Source organism: Manihot esculenta, chromosome 16, assembly GCF_001659605.2.
Source record: "Manihot esculenta cultivar AM560-2 chromosome 16, M.esculenta_v8, whole genome shotgun sequence".
Lineage (NCBI taxonomy): Eukaryota > Viridiplantae > Streptophyta > Magnoliopsida > Malpighiales > Euphorbiaceae > Manihot > Manihot esculenta.
Genome location: NC_035176.2, coordinates 2397260 through 2416802, shown reverse-complemented (window position 1 = coordinate 2416802; position 19543 = coordinate 2397260). Strand labels below are relative to the sequence as shown.

At 32.8% G+C, this 19543-nt stretch overlaps 3 protein-coding genes and 1 pseudogene across 3 annotated transcripts; 2 read left to right on the top strand and 2 right to left on the bottom strand.

The window, feature by feature from the left end:
- Nucleotides 1-520: 520 nt before the first annotated feature.
- Nucleotides 521-2077, top strand: LOC110603164. The gene is made up of 2 exons (XM_021740859.2): nucleotides 521-1273; nucleotides 1651-2077. Exons 1-2 carry the CDS (start codon nucleotides 661-663, stop codon nucleotides 2043-2045), a joined length of 1008 nt encoding a protein of 335 aa, XP_021596551.1. The 5' UTR covers nucleotides 521-660; the 3' UTR covers nucleotides 2046-2077.
- A 1529-nt stretch (nucleotides 2078-3606) lies between these two features.
- On the bottom strand, nucleotides 3607-9125 carry LOC110603647 (pre-mRNA-splicing factor SYF1). The gene is made up of 5 exons (XM_021741460.2): nucleotides 7091-9125; nucleotides 6426-6610; nucleotides 6168-6338; nucleotides 4785-5237; nucleotides 3607-4245 (listed from the first exon to the last, which is right to left on the bottom strand). Exons 1-5 carry the CDS (start codon nucleotides 8574-8576, stop codon nucleotides 3787-3789), a joined length of 2754 nt encoding a protein of 917 aa, XP_021597152.1. The 5' UTR covers nucleotides 8577-9125; the 3' UTR covers nucleotides 3607-3786.
- A 4056-nt stretch (nucleotides 9126-13181) lies between these two features.
- Nucleotides 13182-14297, top strand: LOC110603183 (annotated as a pseudogene).
- Nucleotides 14298-14663: 366 nt separating this feature from the next.
- On the bottom strand, nucleotides 14664-16002 carry LOC110602832 (syntaxin-124). The gene has a single exon (XM_021740405.2). It carries the CDS (start codon nucleotides 15752-15754, stop codon nucleotides 14846-14848), a length of 909 nt encoding a protein of 302 aa, XP_021596097.1. The 5' UTR covers nucleotides 15755-16002; the 3' UTR covers nucleotides 14664-14845.
- Between the last annotated feature and the right edge of the window lie 3541 nt (nucleotides 16003-19543).

Here is a 19543-nt window from a genome sequence, read left to right as displayed (position 1 = left end):
ATCCCTATGCAGTTTTAATTAATTTATTATTTCGAAGGAATTATTTGATAAATGAAAATTATTTATATCAGTCCCAAATTTTAGAATTTAAAAAACAAAATGATTTATTCTTTTTAGAGAGTATTATTCCATTCCTACCATAAGGAATTATTTATATTTATATTTATATTTATATATAAATAACTAAGAATGTAGCTAACTAATTAATACTAACAAATTTAATTTTTTCTTATAATATAGTATTTTTCTTATAATAATTTTATATTAATATAGAAAAATTATTAATATCTACATATATATATATATAGGAAAAAGAGGGAAATTTTCGAATTTTTTACCATTAAAAAATGGCTCTTTTCCCGAGCAATGACCCACGAATGCGAAAGATGAAGTAATTTAGAGGCTCCACCATTATCCTAATTCATTTTTATCTAAGTGGGCCCATCCCAGATATTCTTATTCTTTCCATTCTTAATCTTAAGGAGAAGCCGAAGAAGAAGCTCCCACGCGAGTGCGTCAACTTCACCTCCACATAACTCATCTCAACCATCCACACTCTCTCCCACCTAAATCCAACGGTACTTCCTCTCTATATAATCTCTGCTTCCCATCCCTGAAACCAAACACGGCAGAGAGGTAAGGTTCAATCCAGAATTCCAAATGGGTTCATTCTCACTTCAAACTGTACTGATTTCTACTGGTGTTTTGTTCATGGCTTTGTTTCTCAAAGCCTCTGTTCCATTGATGGTAGATTTCTCTGTTTATCAAGCTCCTCTTTTATGGAGCTCCTTCGCTTCATGGCTTAAACCTCCTTATCTTTACGTTATTGTCAACTGCATCATTATAACCATCGTTGCCTTCTCTCGCTTCCACCATACCCATGGTGCTGATAATGAACAGCAGGAGCAAATACGATCTGTTTCGAAAATCTCGGTTCGTGAGCCGGATCAGTTCTCGGCTGCTGAGTTTCGCTCTGATTACGGGTCGACGGTGGTGGTGGCGGAGGATGTATATGAGAAAGGAGAGGAGAAGGCTGGTGCTGGTGCTTGTGCAGCTCTTTTTTTTGAGGATAAGAGTACTGTGTTGGTGAACGGTTCGGTGGAGGTTGAGGATAAAGAGGATGAAGATGACTATGTAATCTCGAAGTCCACGTGGATTCCTCCGAAGCGCATGGATTCGTCGGAGAATCTGATGGAGCTTCTTCTACCGGCTGAGAAACCTCTGGTTTCTGCTCGGTTTGGTAACCGGAAACCGGTCAGAGCTAGTCCTGAAGGTACGTGTATGGTTTACTATTCCTTTTTGTTTACAAGTACAGTTAAACGTACAAAAATCTCACCTGTTAGATTTGGCTGGCGAGACAGCTCGGTTATCAAAGTTTTAAAGTTGCACGGCTTTTTGGTCGGCGTCGGCAGGCAGAATCCGGCGCCGTTTTTCTAGGTTGCTAGTTACACATTTTGCTTCGAAATTTGAAACCAACGTGCTATAGCTACTCTGTTTGAAACGTTGTCGTTTCAATGATCACTTCAGCTGATCTTTTACGCTTAGTTCGAAAACCCGAAAAAGCCCTTTACTTGGATGATTTGTGGAGCTGTGTATTGAGGAGGAATAGGTCATTCAACGATTCATTATTTTTCGCCTTTTTTTTTTCAGGAGGAAAAGCGTTGAGAGTTGCAAAGCCGAAACGGCAGGAGACGCTGGAGAACACGTGGAAAATGATAACGGAGGGCCGAGCAATGCCGTTAACAAGGCACTTGAAGAAATGCGAGACGTTTGAGAATCACGGCCGTCAAGTCAACGTTTGTGAAGTGAACCCTTCTGCTCTACCTCTTAAATCAGAGACGTTCAAAGACAGGACCAATTACCAACTGCCACCTGTGGGTAACTCTCCTGTGTCAGGGAAGCTGAGAAAAGATCCGTCGCTGAGTCAGGACGAGCTGAACCGGCGAGTGGAGGCGTTTATTAAGAAGTTCAATGAGGAGATGAGATTGCAGAGACAAGAATCATTGAATCAGTACAAAGAAATGATTGCTCGTGGAAGCCAGTAATTATAATTACTTCATAATATAGTTTTTTTTTTTTTGAAAAAAAGGAAAAAGAAAAAAAGAGTTTGATGGGTTTGTTTTTACACAGGAACTGGAAATACTTTTTCTTTTTTTTTTGTTAATTTTTTTTTCTCAGAGTAATCTAGAATTTGAAGGTAAAATGTGTGTGTCTGTAAAGGAAGAAACATATTGTAATTCATTTATAGTTTTTTTTTTTTTTATCTTCTATTTGTTTTTCTATTATTATTAGATTACTTCTGTTCTGATTTCAAGATAAAAACATTTCATAATGTTGTTCAAGGTATCATGAAAGTTGTTCAAGGTATCTTCTTCTACTGTCGAACGAACAAAAGGACAATTAACCGACCAGGTTTGGTGTTCAAGCTAGAAATGATTAGGGAGTGGGAAATTCTTGTTAAGCTACTGGATTTTGATGTAATTTGCGGCCATTATTTTGTCCCAAGTCAAAAAGTGCAAATCTTTCTGGGAAGTTTCGGTTTAGCAATAACTAGAAAATTAAAGTGTAATTGCCTTCATCTCTTCCCCCATTCAAAGGGCTCATCATTAACAAAATACAAAGGAGAAACTTCAGATATTGGCAGACACATCACTTGTTATAATCATCGCCAAATATGGTAGAAAGTCTTTATCACATACATTGGCCTTTGTGAAAAAATTGGAATCTATTTGCACATGGCATGCAAAGTAAACCGATTGTGACTATCACAGGGAGAACTTTAGGAGCTTAAATTAGTGCATGGCGGTAGTTACCGGAGAGTCGCACACCTTTTTCGATCTCAGCGCTTTCTCTTGTTCTCCACAGCTATTTTTATCGATCTTGAAGCTACTCTGATTCAAACGTGTAATAATTTTTCGATCTGGAAGCTACTCTAACTCAAGCATGTAATAATTCCTAGAAGAAAGAAAGAAAAATATTTTCTTTTTTTTTTTCAGTCTTATATGGTATCTTATTAAAAAAAATTATTTAATAAATTATTATTTTTATAAAAAAATTTTATAATTTTTTAAAATATAATTACTAGAAATGTTATTAAAATTAGTAGTATAGTTCAGTGTTACGTGCATCATTAATTATGGAATTGGTGACCGGACACTAAAATTTTAAATTTATGCATAGTAAGTTAAAAAACCTGAAATAGTAAATCCTTGAGGATTAAAATTAGTTTGGCTCGATTATAGAATCTTTCACTTTCTAAAGTGTCTAGCATTTACTTTTTTTCCTTTCTAAAGTGTTTAGCATCTTTTTTCCACTCAATTTGGTCAAGGATTTATGTATTTTTTTTCACTCGATTTGGTGTATGTGTTTTTTGCAATTTGGTGTATGAATTTATGTGTTTTTTGCGATTTTTGTATTCTAGAGTTCGCTATGACGTCTGGCTGATGGTTCCTCTCTGTTTCTCTCTTTGCCTTTCAAGAGGCTCCAATCCTTTTGTATAATCGGGTCTTGGGCCTTTTCCTTCAACGAATTTATATCTTTAGAAGGAAACAAAAAGAAAAAAAAAAAAGAAAAAGTTCATCCAAGCTTCATCATGGTCCTGCTCTATAAGTAGGAAGCGTCATGTGTTGGTTGGAAAATATACAGGTCTTCAGTTCATTACAATCAAGAATTATCATAGAAATTACAAAAAGCAACGTCCAAGAGTAAATATGGCCGTTAGTACATTATATGATCTGTCAAAATTTCACGCCAATTTGAATATCTTAACATCAATTTTCTTGGCCATCATCCCCGTTTTAGTCTCTTTATTCTCTCAAGGGCACCAAGGGGGCCTGCACCACCATCCTTATCCTTAGCAGCTGTGGCATGATCTCCAAGTTCTTCCTTTTCAGTCTCTTCCCTTTTCCTGACCAATCCTCCAAAGACAGCAGATGGAACGTCTTTTTGTGTAATTTCCACCTTTTCATCATCTTCTGAGTCGCTTTCTTCTGGCAATTCAATGTCCTCTTGGTTGGCATTACCTTTCATTGCCCCATCAGGTTGTGATTCCACCCCAGCACTCACAAAACCCACCTTCCTGCTACTATCTTTAGCTTTAGCATTGTTGGCCACAGGGGCTAATTGCCTCTCTAGTGCAGCCATTTCATCTTCAGGGACCCCAGCCAGTTTCAATTTGTCTTTTGCCTCGTCAATATTCAGCCTTTGATCCTTCTGCATTAAATACTCCGGCAGAATAAAGTGTGTCTGCAATGACAAAAATAAGAATAAAAAATTGTAAAATTGAACTCAACTGTTCACAATGATGCAAAAACAAATATAAAAATCTGATTTGAGTAAACTATTATCAGAACTCATAAATCTCAACAAATAGAATACATGACCCATTGAGGTTTCAGGCACCATGATATCCTAAAGACATTAAAGTGAATGAAAAGGCCAGCTAATTGCAGCATCTATGTATATATACATGTGTGTTGTATGTGTATTTCACTTTCTTCATTTGATAAGTCATTTCTGTTAAAACAGTAGCAATCAAAGGTATTCTATAGGAAAATTCATCAACTCCAAGTATAATTCATTTCAGTTGGCCATGGATTGTAGGAAATTATTCCACCTCAGTCCAAGGAGAAGAACATGAATCAGCAGCGGACAAACGATTTAAAGAAGGTACTGTAAAGCTTTTTCTTCACAAGCAATTTAAACATATGGAAAAGAATAATGATGATAAGCATCAGAATAATAATGTACCTATAATGATGATAAGCATCAGAATAATAATGTACCTGACTATAGCTTGCAGAAACACTTCGTTTAATACGCAGCATTTCTCGAAATGTATCTTCATTTCCATGTTTCACCTCAAATTCATGCCACTCATTCCAGAAATCTTCGTCAGATCGCGGGTCAGCAAATTGAGATGCAAATACATATATTCCACGAGCTCGATCAATCTCTCCCAGGCTCTTCTCCAACTCAGCATACTTCAAGCACATTGTCTTTACATCTTTGTCAGGAAGACCAGACTCTATTGCTTGCTCATATATTTCTCTTGTTTTTGGGACACCAAATATCTCAGCTGCACGGGCAATATAAATTTTATACATCTCCAGTTTTTCATTATTTGGGACAGCCTTAGTTGCTTGATCATAAACCTTCATGGCTCGCTTTGCCAAACCATAATCCTCTTCCAGCTTTGCATATTGAAGATACAAAGGTTTAACGGAATCTGCAGGAGTCTAACAAGGATAAAAGAAGAAAGGCACAAGAAGGTCAGCATCACACCACAGGAAATACTACTTCAAACTTCAAAAGCATTTAGCATCACTCAGTTGAACAACCATAGAAACACCATATTGGACGAATTTAGCTCAAACAATGAACTCACCCCAGAACAAATACCCATGTGAAGGAATTAAATATATATCATTGTGACACTAGTGAACTGAAAAAGTACCTATTAAAGAACATTAAATAACAAGATTTTGACGAGTTCCTATCAAGGAGAGGCTTCTCAACTAAATACAAGCTAATATAGTTCTTCTGTTTCCTGATAGTTAAACCCCAAAATTTTATCTGAACTATAAGCATGTCCTAGGTAATACCAATTTTAAATCCACAATAAATCTCAAACCACCAATGACCCAGCTCAAGGTCATTACACAAACTCAGGACTAAAATTTTTTGCTTTTTGAAACCGGTGTCAATAAAAAAAATTCCTAGCTGAGTTCCTGAATGAAATGTATCACAACCAAACCCACACTATTTCTTTTTAAAAGCTAGTGGCAGAATAATTTATTCATGAAGCACGCAAATGATGCAAATAGACCACATCATGAAGCAAACTCAATACAATAAACATTGGATTGCAAGTCCCATGCTCGTAGATGAGAGTTACGTTACATTGAACTTATTCATACAACCAGAAAGAAACCCTTTCATATCAACCTCAAGAAGATGTTCAAGTCAGAAATGTCTATAGAGAACAGACAATTGGAAATAATAAGGTAAGCAGACTCTAAGGCTGCAAAATTCTCCAAAGCTAACAACTCCAGAACCAATTTCAAACCCAGTTAAACATTGCAAAACTTGTGACCAGTCATTATCAATAACTAACACTTACAACATCCGAATTACTGAAACAGAGAGAAGAAAGGTAAGGTGCATACCATTTCAATAGCATGTTCAAATAACTCTCTCGCTCGTTCCAGTTTTGACTTTCCATATCTCTTCACAAACTTTGAAAGATATGTAACCCATATGTCTTTCACATGAGGGTACTTGAATATTTTCACTCCCCTTTCGTAAACCTTAAATGCATCTTCAAAGTATTTATGTTCCTGCATGAGCCCATATAATAAGAGTTTGTCAATACACAACAACAAAAGTAACAACTAACAGAACAGTAGAATTATAGATGTCTGTACTTCTAGAAGCAATGAATAATTGATGATGATCTGTGGTGTGGCTATTCTCAGGTCCAATATCCGCTCATAAACTGCTCGAGTGGACTCCAAGGTCCCAAGTCCCTCTTCCAAATCAACATAAAAGGTCCAGAGTCTCAAGGACTTGTGCAACTTCATCTGGACAGGTTCATTGCCATCAGCAGCCACTGGAAGTGGAAAACATAATAAAATATCTAAGGTCAGGTCCTGATTTGGATCCCTAAATGAAAACTTATTCAGAAATCAACCAACTTTATAATTTCTTATGTTCATCTAGTTGTACTTTATAACTTGAATTGGAAGGCTTTTACCTGAACACCACAAAACTGCATCCCCTCATCCACTCACCGACACCAACAAAAATAAAAAATAAAAAACACATACGAACATGCAGATATATTATTCCCTAGGTTTCACAGTTTGAAGATACATTCACATATGGTTTTACACACATACCTTCAGACTTGTACTTGTACAGTTAAAACTTATGTAAACAAACAAATAACTTTCTAATGGAAATTAAGTTTGTTTGAAACCAGTACGATAACTTGCAAGAATACTTCTGGAGACAGGCCAGAATGGATTGTCTAATACCAAACTCAGAGTAATGATCAAATAATATAAGGAAAGACTTAGTATAGGAGTACCTCTTCTTTTCACTTCAACTGATGGTTCTGCTGTGGCCCGCCTCAACAACTCAAGTGCACCTTTGAAATTTTTGTGTCTAATTTCCATTTCAGCCCATTCACACCAAATGCTAGCTAGATTATCTACAGTCTTATAGTTCACTTGCACTGCCTTATCAAAAATTACTCTTGCATTGACAAGGTCATTATGATTCTCATACAACTTGGCAAAAGCGACCCACAAAGTGTGGGGCTTTCCCAAAGCTTTCATTGGATCAACTGTTCTTACTGCCTCAGTATAAGTCAGTATCTGTTTAGTTGGATTACCCTCAAAAAGCTTAATTCTCCTGTGCCATTGCTCCACATTGTGTGGATTTTGTCGCAAAAGTACACTATTGGCTAATTCAGGCCTTCTATCCATAAGATATTCCAACCGGGCTAGCATCAAATCCACATCATTATCATCATGTAACCAAAACCCACTAAGTATCTTCTTCTCAAACTTGGAATTCACTTCCAAACGAACATCTTCATCCTGCAAAGAGCCATTCTCCTCCAACTCATCCTCTTCCTCGTCACTCAAGTCCAAATTCTCCATCTTATGAGCAACCATACTCTCTTCAAACTGTGAATATGCATCAAATATAACACTGAAGTCCCTTACTGTAACCACTGTAGTCATCCCCTCCTCAAAAATATCCCTTGCCTTCTCAAACAAACCCCTCCTGATATAATAATCAGCAAGCGATGTCCACAACCTGCCAACCTCATCTGTAAACTTCCTAATCCCACCTCTAATAATGGCATCAACATTCAACCCAGACACTTCCTTTGCATGTCTAGTAAGCAAATCACACAATTCTAGCCATAATGTATGCTTTGTTTTCCCCTTTATTGAATAAAACTGATCATCATTCAACACTGAAGCTAGTCTCTCAGCTGCTTCTTGCCAAAGACGAGAATTCACCAAAAATTCAATAAAATCCTCAATATGACTAGGGTCATATTTCAAGTACCTCCTATAAACCCGAAGTGAAGTCTCAATTGGCACGCCCTCTTGGCTCACAAACCTCAAATATAGCTCCCAAATCCTATCATGCTGAGTGACAGGCAATGCACAGAGTGCTCTATCAAAAGTTCTACGCGTGCGGGTAATCAATTTTTGGTTGGTAAGGGTTTGCAAGTACATAATCCAAATTCTGGGCATTTTATGCATAGTAACCAATGCTCTTTCAAATGTATTGTTCAGGGTTTCATATTGAGAGTGAGTAATGGGTAGGTTTCTGACAATTTCGAGACGCTCAGTAAGATATGCATGCCAAAGCTTGTAGCTCCCTGGTAAAGCTTTGAGGGCTCTCTCATAGATAATGAACCGCTTTTTGAAAGGTGCTTCACGGCGGGCTATTAGGTAGCGCCACCAGAGCTTGAGGCTGAATGGATTACGCAACAGCTCCTCTTCATATAAAAGATCATCCTGGGAAGGGTAAAGCTCTCTAGAAATTGACATGACTCTGCGAAAATTGAAGAACTTATGGAGCTAGATAAACCCTAAACCTCCTAATATTTCACAAAAGTGATTCTTACGAACTCCATATTCCACAGAAAAATGGTTTTCCAAATTGCGTATTGCTAACTAAAACCTTAAACCTCAACAGCAGGCAAAATAATAACCACCGCTGAAACTTTGTTCTGATTTAATAAAACGGAATCCCCAATTCCGGAGTCAAAGTGAAATGCAGCAACTGACTGCTACTGTAGATAAAAACGCAGAAGCCAAGGTAAAAGTACCTGAAAAATTTGCAGAGAATCCTTCGGATCGAAAAGAGGAAACCAAGTTCCCGAAATAGGTCAGCTAGAAAAAATTTTCCTTCACCTTTTCCTGTTTAATCAATCTATCCCGGAAAGAGAATCAGCCCGAGCAGCATCAATCACACTGCATGAAGAAGATTTGAACCCCGAACAAAGAAGCAAGATTGAAATGAAGAAGACGAAGCTTATCAAGCAGGCGCTAAAAGCTTCCTATGGGAGATGCGAGTTCCATCGCCCTAGGCCTACTCCCGTTGTTTGTTCTTCACCGCGTTGGACCCGAATCAATACGGTTTTTGGGCCTTTGGCCCAATAGAGAAATTTATTGTTTACCTTCTCTTATCTATTGAAAAAAATACATATATCACAACCAAGGGAAAGTTCTTGTATTCTTTTGTTTTTTTTTCCCAAAAGGCAAATGATATATCAATAGATTATATAGAGGTTTTTCTCTCTATTGTTTAAGGAGAGAGTTCTTTTTTTGGGTTTGACTTATTTATCTAAAATATAAAAAAAAAAAATTATCTGATTTTTGTGAAAGGTCGGAGGACTGTATCTCTCCCATTTGAAATGAGATTATAAATATTTTTATTAAAGAATTCTTTGTTGTTGGCAAGTAGAATTTCATAAGCGGAAAGTATTTTTAATTAGTTTTTATTTTTATTTTTTTGTTGGTTGTGTAGGTAGAAGTCTCCTTAGTCGGTGCTTTTATGATAAAGAAATGTCAATTTTGCACATCTAAGTCTCAACTACAACTTTCTCCTTTCCTTTCTATATTTATTAATATTTTAGAGGTTTCATCCTTTTTTTATGAAGACAGTAGTTTGACTCAATTTAAAAAAAAAAAGACTTCTCTTTATTAGGCATCTAGCCACCGTCTTCCTCGATCTAATGATTGTATGTACTCTAATTATTTTTTGCTCCGCTTCTTTTTCACTTTGAGCTCTTTTAGCTTAATCCTTTATCTTGCATTTTATTTCTACTCTTTGATTTTTGTGCGATTAATAAGGGGTTTATCTGTCTGTATAAAGAGTAAAATATTAATGAATGTTTTTCGAGAAGTGGCAAGGATCGAAAGTTTCAAAATGAATGAGTATAGTGCATTTATTTCTTATTGGTCCAAGTCAGGAATAAAGGTTGTTTAGGCATTAGATTTTTAGCATTTGTAGTACTTGAATTTTTACTCTTTTTAAACCCTAAAAACTCTTTTGTTGTATATATCTCTTATGTGAGTTTTAGATTTTTATTGTATTTTGGGTCTTTCTACCTCCATTTAATAAAAGTTTATGTTTGTGAAAAACAAATTATATATTGATTAGAAGGTTCTAAATTTTAAAATAAGTTTAAATACACCAAAGAAAAAAATAAAGAAAATACTTTAAAGCCTATATAAACTACAAACTAATATAAATGAAGCTAAAAAACACTATTGAAAAGCATACAAATAAATCTAGATCCAAACAAATGAAGTCTTAACTTTCAAAGTAAAAAACAATCTAAAAATCATGTTGTCGCTAAAAAAAGAGTCAACAAAAGAGATACAAAATTCATTAGTATAAGATTTTTCAAAAAGTCATACTAGTTATAGAAGGTAAATCGATGATGCACTACCATCATTTAGTAAATCAACAAAAAAGAATAAAGAGAAATGTTTGCTATCTTCATGCCTAAGGTACTACTTAAAAGGAATAGCAGAACGATGGTTCCAAAGTTCTTAACATCATGAATGCACGAAAAACTCTCCTCACAGCCAAAAATAGATTTAGACATCTATTAAAGCATTATTTATATAAGGGTATAGATCTCATAGAAAACCATTTATCTCAATACGTAAGTAATGTCTACTAACCGACAACAAAAATCTGAAATCCGTACAAGGCAAATAAAATATATAAAATAAAAACAGAGCAACAAAGAAAGCTCAAGAATTCTTTCAAATCATTAGCTCTTTTACCTTCAAAACCACCAAAAATTATTTATATTCCAACCCAACAATGGTTTCAAAGAAAATGAGGACTTCTTCTACCCATATGGACAAAGAAAATCAAATTAGAATTTTCAGGAGAGAAATTTTACACTAAAAAATAATGACAAATATTGAGAATTTTTTTCTCTTACCAAATATAGAGAGACTAGGAAAATCTGTATATTCAACACCCATCAATTTATTTTCAAAATAGTCTACCATGACTTAAAACCAATGTACTAAAGTTATATTACCCATAAGATTTAAACTTAGATTTAAATCCCATATATTTCTAATTTTTTATTTTAAAAAAAAACTTATTTCCTAAATATTAAATTTATCTTTATATTTATATTTTAATTATTATTTTATTAAAAATAAAATAAATTTATTATATCTCAAAGTTCTTATAAAATCTATTATATAAATCTAAAGCTTGGCTCTTGAAGTTGAATGAGATTGCAGGAAAATAGATTTCTTCCTTTTTTCTGATTTTTGAATTACTTTAAAACCCCTATTTTCTTATGAATCCTTAAAATTTTTTTCTCCTCTTTTCTCTTTATTATCTTTTTTTGTCCTTATCCTTTTTAATTTTTTTTTTTCCATTTTTCTCTCTATTTATTTATGCAAGTAAGTTGTCATTGTCATAATTGTTTTATTGATAAGAAGGGAATAAATAATAATTGAAAGTTGAAAAGGTTTGCAATTTAGAAATTATTTAATTCATTATGGTGCATTTAGCTTTGATTGCGTGGATATGTTATATTTATTAAAGCATAGTCGGCATGGGTGTAAGAGTTGGGTTAAGTGTTAACTACTCTATTCGATAGGGGGCGATGAGGTTATATGAAAACTAGTGTATTAGTCGGTTTGCTATATGAATATGGGTGTGTCAAGAGGTTTGGAAATCAGAAATAGGTCTCTGAAATGTGGGTGCGAGTCTCTGTATTAGAGAAGATGAACAGTCTATTTACAGATATGAAAGTTGCCAGGGAGATGGGTTCTTTCAAAGGGCGAATTGAAGGTTCTAGGATTGCAAGAAGAGTTGGATTTCATTATTATTGAAACAATAATGGGTGAGATTGGCGATTTTGGTTATGCTTTTATGTAAGGGAAAAAAATGGAGAATGGCTACTCATGGTAGGGGTGAGCAGTATTCGGTTCAAATTGAAAAATTCGATCGAATCGAATTGATTTAAAAATTTGATTTGATTTTTTATACATTTCGGTTCGGTTTAATTTTTAATTTCAGAAATTTTGATTATTTCGGTTCGGTTCGGTTTTGATCAGAAAAAACCAAAAAAACCGAAAAAACCGAACCGAACCGATTAGTGATAATAATATGTTTCTTCAATAATATAGTGAAATTAAATCATGTTAAAATTAAAATATTTTAATTAAATTTTAAAATATTAAAAATAAAGTGTAAAAAATAAAAAATTATTAAAAATTGAAATCGATCAAATCGAACTGAATCAGACCGATTCGATTCGATTTGATTTCTGACCAAAATCAATTCGATTCGATTCAATTTTCATAAATATTAAAATTTTAATTTTTGATTTATTCGGTTCGATTCGATTTTAAATCGAACCGACCAAATGCTGACCCCTACTTATGGGTATTATTCAGCAACTGAGTTTTTCGGCAGATGAATTGCATAGGAAACGACAATCGTGGAGCTATGTACGAACCGAGTAGAATTGCATATCTCCGCCCAAAGTTTGGGTGCGGAAGCAAATTAAATAATTATTTAAAAATTATATTACTATAAAATTTGAATTTTTTAAAATTTATTATAATTTTTGAAAAAATTTGGAATTAATATATCTCTCTTAACTATAAATTTTCTTTTTCTTATTAATAAAATTAATGTGATTTAGTTTACTAATAATACAAAGCATGCTGAAAAACTCATTAGGTCAATAATTCGTAATAGCATGGGCCTAAAGCCTAAAAGAAGAGAAAAAAGGATTTTGAGGGATCATCATCGGGATTGCCCGTGATAAATAAAAAGGAATGATTGGACAAAAGGCATGCGAGGCCATGAAAGCCAATGTAGCATCATATCATAGTAACAGAACGTAACGGAGGGTCGCCACTCTCTCTCTCTCTTTTCATTTCTGGCCATTCCAACTGCGACACGTAGATGCCGTAAGCAGCCATAATAACGTAGGCGAGCCCACACGCAACACCTTCTCTCTCTCTCTCTCCTTTCTCAGTAACCCAAAGAACGCTCCTTCACGTTATTCAAAGCTGCGTTTTTTCACTTCCTGCGAGTACCCTTTTCCTTGCTCTCTCAAATCATATATATGCTTCTCTTTTCTAATCTCCACTTCCATGCCTCTTTCTTTGGGATTCATCTTTCTTAAGGATGATCTACAGGTAAGATTTTCAAAAGTTTTAAAGTTTTGGTTTCTTTTTTAAGATCATTAAGATCTGTTTGTTAATCTTGTATGTATGTCTCTTTTGTTTCCCATGAAACCGGAAGAATCCACAGAATGAAGAAGTTTGCCTCTTTTACTCTCCTTTTCCAACTAACATGTTTCATCTTCTTCGTGTTTGATGTTTTGCAGCTAAGAAGGTTAGTGTTCTTTGCGCGTGTCCCTTTCTCTTCTCCAATCCTCCACAGATGCCTTAATATATCTAACTTAGAAAGTACATTTCCTTTTTTTTTTTTATAAATTTGATTTTTACCTTGTACGTATAATGAACGTCAAGCGCAAGAGAGAAATGTATGATAACTTTGCTGAGCTCTATGCCATAATCAAAGCCACAGAGAAGCTTAAAAAAAGCCCAAATTTGTGACCTCTTCTGAGTATGAAAACGAATGCCAGAAACTTATTGCTCATTGAGCGCTTTGCAGACACATGCAAGATGGAGTGTCCTGCTGCGAAAATCGTTTAGTAACCTCTGGGGTGCCTGCCATTGTAGAACATCGGGCTGCTGCAGCTGCCTCAGCAAGTACCTCAGCTGCCATTGTGGCCGAGTGTGTTCAGAACTTTTTTACAGTTATGGATTTCCCTGATATGGTGGCAGTGGATCAGGTGCATCCATTGCTCTCAGACCTCTCAGCTTCGCTTAATAAGTTGAGCATTTTGCTACCAAATTTTGAGGTGAAGACAGATTTCTAGGCTCTATAGCATGGGGGCAGCAGGCACGAAAACTACACTTTGCTCGAGTGTCCTCATACAAATCTTTTGTGGCAGTCTTGTCTAGTGCTGATACTTGAATGATTTGTGGGAGCTTGTAATAAATGAGCAAAGGCATTTGGTTTGAGTTATTCAAAGACTTGTTTGTTTCCGCAACTTGGTAGAGCCTCAGCTATGATTTGGAAGAATTTTACTAATTTGTAATAGCTTCTATTCATTTTTGGGATGGCGGAATCCATTAAATTGAGTGTATTTGTTGTGATATGTTGTGTAAATTGTTAGTACTTCAATTTAGTGTCTTTAATATGCTGGAAGAAATTATTTGGATGTGCATGTTAAGAGCTGAAACTTTCTCCAGCTTCGTGCAGGAAGATTCAGCATCTTACCTGTTTTCAGAGCTTGGGCCTATTGTAATCTTTATGGGCTATGGTTTTTTATTTTAGAAATATGCATCATCTGTTAGTAACCTTACCAACATCCTTGATGGAAAATTTAGAAAATAAATGGAAAAAAAAGGAGAAAATTTTCTGAGGATTCGTGCTGTCATCAAGATATTAAGATCAGTGCTTATCCTGATCTACAGAGAAATCTCTAGTACATATATATATATATATATAATTGAAGGAAAAATAGAACACAAGACAATTTCTGTAGCTGTGTAAATGGGCAGCTTGATGCCAATGAGCTATCTATTCTGCAGAAAATTGTTTTTCTGAACTAACCTTACAAGTTGAGCTCTGCATAGTTCAGAACGGAAGATTTAGGACATTGAGAAATCTTCTCTTAACATAAATTTTCTAGAGTTTCTGATATATATTTTCTGGGATCCGAGGAGAACTAGTAGCTTCTCTTCTACATGAGAGCTATAATTGTTGGTAAGAGAGGCAACAAGAGCAAAAAAAGAAGGATAATAAATCCATAAATGGCAATACAAGTCCACTTTCTAGAGCTTTTCTGATATTCTCTGGCTTCCACAAGCTGCTCAGTCCCTCTGCGCACGAAGGAGCTCGCATGCGCCACATGACTCTCAATGTCATTGAGCTGGTGACCTTGAGCTTCCACAAGAGCAGCCATGTCTAAGAACAGTTGATGGAGCTCAATCAAATTCTTTTCTATCTCTTTTACTGCATCAGATCTTTCTTGAATTTCTGATATTGTGTCAAGAATCTGGCCTCTCCCTTGATCTTGGATTGCTTTTTGCAGGAAACTTTCACTCTCTCCACTTGATATTAAATTCTCAATTGTTTCTTCACTTGCTTTCTCTCCTGTGATTGTAAAATACCTACGTTCCACAGTTTCTTTGTATTCAGCTGACATCTGGGCTCTAAAATTCTGAAAATTATCCATCAAATCCTTGAGCTTCTTCCCTAAACCGCTAACCACTGAGGTCCTGGTTCGATCTGCAGAAGAACCTGGACCACAACCTGGGTTGTTTCTTGCAGCTGCATTAGAACGTTCTAAGGCTTCAAGCTTTCCTTTGATGAGTTTGACACGTTTGAGGACTTGTTCTACATCTGAATCCATTCTAGCTCGGAGATTTTTCATGGTCTTGGCATTATGAGCAGTCTTGCTCTGTTCATTAGTTTCTTGTAGTTTCTTGTGCAGTTTCTCAACCTCTTTCATATCTTCCTTTACATTCTCGACATCATCGAAGAATTTATCAAGACTCATGTTCCCCTTCCCAGCTTCCAAATCATCAAGATTTGGTTGCTCCTTGACATCACTGAATCTCTTGAACGAGTTTGAGAATAAATCATTCATTTTGGCTGAACTTAAGTATCACCCTTCTTCCTCTTTGTCAAACTCAATCTGTTTATGTTAAATGCTGCTATACGAATATAATCTTATTTAACAGAAAGTGAATCTTTTCATGGCTGTAATGGTTTTATTCATCATCTTCCTCTTCAATGAGGAGGAAGAGAGGAGGTGACAATATTGTCACCAAGAAAATGAATGCAAGTAAGCTAATTTCTGATGTTGGGATAAAGAATCTGAGAGGCTTAAGGTTATTGTAGGATGAGAACCAGACAAGCTTACCTGAAAAGGTCGTTGGGAAGCATAGTAAAAGGTTGTCGGAAGTTTCAACAAGTGGTTTACCCTTTTTCAATGGAATCCAAGAATTAGATAGTTTGGTTGACTTGGTCTTCTTTTGCTTCCTTCCCAACCACAGATGCTAGGAATAGAAATAACTAAAATTTTCCAAGATCAAAGACTCCTAATCTATCAACCTGATATATTATGGATCCACTCTTATCTTAGCTTTGATTAGTCTCCAATTTTCTAATTGTAAAGTAATCAATGATGAGGAATATGGTTTCCCCAGTAAAACTTAATATTTTCTTTCGTACTTAACCCAATACATATTAAAATATCTATATTTATATCCTGCATAATATAAACATAATGACAATTAGCTGCTTCTTTTTGTTTTTGTTGAAGACGTGGCAGCAATTTCTTTTCTGTTCTAATTTCCCCAACACAAAAAAAATCACTAACAAACATATACATTTATAAATTTTTCCCACTTTAATACTACCTTAATCCCTACAAATTTTTATCACAACAATCTATATATATTAAAATTTTTTAAATAACTAAAATTTTAAATTTATTACGAATAATATAAATTTATTTCCCCACAAAAATTACTTTAAAATTTTAAATATAATATATCTACCTAAATAATTTTTTCTCCATTTCCAAATATTTTCTCCACACAAATAATTCACAATAAAATTTACATTTTTAAATTTTACCTATTTTATTCCCTACATTTTTTTCGATACATATTAAATTTCTTAAATAACTACATTTTCAGATTAATTATGAATATTATAAATTTATTTCACCACTCTTTATTTCATTTATTTTTTAAATAAAATATATTAATTAAATATTTTTTTCTTAATTTCCTAATATTTTCCCCACACTAAAAAAAAATTCACAACAACATTTACATTTATAAATATTTCCTACTTTAATACTACCTTAATCCCTACAATTTTGATCACAACAACTTATATATATTAAATTTTTTAAATAACTAAATTTTCAAATTTATTATGAATAATATATATTTATTTGTCCATAAAATATTACTTTAAAATTTTAAATAAAATAAATTTAACTAAATATTTTTTTTCCGTATCCTAATATTTTTTATCCTCAAAAAATTCACAACAAAATTTATATTTATTAATTTTTCATATTTTTTTCCTATATTTTTTTTGTCCAAACAATCTATACATATTAAATTTTTTAAATAACTACATCTTCAGATTAATTATGAATATTATAAATTTATTTAGCCGCTCTTTATTTCATTTATTTATTAAATAAAATAAATTTAATTAAATAATTTTTTCCTAATTTTCTAATATTTTTCCTACACAAAAAAATCACAACATTTATATTTATAAATTTTTCCTACTTTAATACTACCTTAATCCCTACAATTTTAGTCACAACAATTTATATATATTAAATTTTTTAAATAACTAAATTTTCAGATTTATTATGAATAATATAAATTTATTTCCCATAAAATATTACTTTAAAATTTTAAATATAATATATCTACCTAAATAATTTTTTCTCTATTTCCAAATATTTTCCCCACACAAATAATTCACAATAAAATTTACATTTTTAAATTTTTCCTATTTTATTTCCTACATCTTTTTTTCAAACAAACTGTACATATTAAATTTCTTAAATAACTACATTTTCATATTAATTATGAATATTATAAATTTATTTCACCACTCTTTATTTCATTTATTTTTTAAATACAATATATTTAACTAAATAATTTTTTTCCAATATTTTCCCTACACAAAAAATTCACAGCAACATTTACATTTATAAATATTTCCTACTTAATACCACCTTAGTCCCTACAATTTTGGTCGCAACAATCTATATATATTAAATTTTTTAAATAACTAAAATTTCACATTTATTATGAATAATATATATTTATTTCCACACAAAACATTATTTTAAAATTTTAAATAAAATAAATTTAACTAAATACTTTTTTCTCATTTCCTAATATTTTTCTCTCATCAAAATATTTACAACAACTTTTATATTTATAAATTTTTCCTACTATTATACTATTTTAATTCTATAATTTATTGTCACAACGACATATGTATATTAAATTTTTTAAATAACTAAATTTTCATATTAATTATAAATAATATAAACTTATTTCACACCAAACAACACTGTAATTTTATTAAATAATATTAATTTAATTAAATAACTTTTTTCCATCTCCTAATATTTTTTCTATTCAAAATATTCACAATAATTTTTATATTCATAAATTTTTTCTACTATTATACTATTTGAATGGCTACAATCAATCTTTTTCCCATCATCTTATGTATATTAAATTTTTCAAAAATTTTCAAATAATTAAATTTTTATATTAATTATGAATAATATAAAAGTATTTCACTACTCAACGGTACTTTAATTTTTGTAAAATATAAATTTAACTAACTGATTTTTTTCTAATTTCCTAATTTTCTAATACTTTTCCTACATAAAATATTCTCAACATTTATATTTATAAATTTTTTCTACTTTTATTAATTATTTATTTCAACAATTTTTGTCACACCACTTTATTTATCACATTATTATAAATCAGAATTTTTTTTTCTATTTTCTTATATTACTTTTTATAATTTTAAATAAACACAGTTATATATTTTTTACTATTAATTATATACAAACTACAATTTTTTTAACAATATAAATATCTTACTAATTAATTAAAAAAATAAAATATAACATATTTTTATAAATAATATTTAATGATTTACTTGTATGAAAATCGACCACAAATTTCACATGTTCACGAATATTGTATTGGAAATCGAGAAAACTAAAAACAAAAATTTTTATTAATAATTTTTTTTTTTAAATTTCATTAAAAAAATTAATATAAAACATACTTTTTTTAGTTGAAAATTTCAATTCCGCCAATAATATAAAATAAATATAGCAGATTAATTTCAGAGAGTTTGAGAGGAATATTTAAAGGTGAGAAAATTTAGTTGATAGGGTTGGGAAGATAGAAAATGTAAATTAATTTGAAAGGGTTTGAGAGTGAATATAAAATTTTGAAAACAAAAAGTGATGAATTTTTGTTAGAGATGGGTAGAGAAGAGAATAGAAATATTGAGAGAAAATTTGATTGAAATGGGTTGAGAGGAAATATTGAGAGAAATATGAGAGAAAAGAAAAAGGCATGGAAGCGTGGAGAGAACAAAAAATGGTTCAGAAGCGTCAAGAGAAAAAGATGGGCAAGAAAGGGGTGTGATTTTATAGTGGGGAGAGTATAATACCGAACTTCAAAAGCTCGGTATCAAAATTTCTTCTCTACTGAGTTTAAAGTGCGGTAGAGGAGCGTCTCTCTGTCAGGTGCAGGAATCTCTACACCTGGCAGAGATTCTATCGCACTTTACAAATGCACTTCAGTAGGAAAAATGCCTGCCTCCTGCTGATAAGGCAGAGAGGGATCTTGTCTATGCT

Excerpts from the sequence above, each read along its gene's own strand:
- LOC110603164 (XM_021740859.2), top strand. The coding sequence starts at position 661 with ATGGGTTCATTCTCACTTCAAACTGTACTGATTTCTACTGGTGTTTTG. Across the intron at positions 1,274-1,650 it reads GGTCAGAGCTAGTCCTGAAG|GAGGAAAAGCGTTGAGAGTT; the intron begins GTACGTGTATGG and ends TTTTTTTTTCAG.
- LOC110603647 (XM_021741460.2), bottom strand. The coding sequence starts at position 8,576 with ATGTCAATTTCTAGAGAGCTTTACCCTTCCCAGGATGATCTTTTATAT. Across the intron at positions 6,611-7,090 it reads AGTTGAAGTGAAAAGAAGAG|TGGCTGCTGATGGCAATGAA; the intron begins GTACTCCTATAC and ends TTCCACTTCCAG. Across the intron at positions 4,246-4,784 it reads TTTCTGCAAGCTATAGTCAG|ACACACTTTATTCTGCCGGA; the intron begins GTACATTATTAT and ends TTGTCATTGCAG.
- LOC110602832 (XM_021740405.2), bottom strand. The coding sequence starts at position 15,754 with ATGAATGATTTATTCTCAAACTCGTTCAAGAGATTCAGTGATGTCAAG.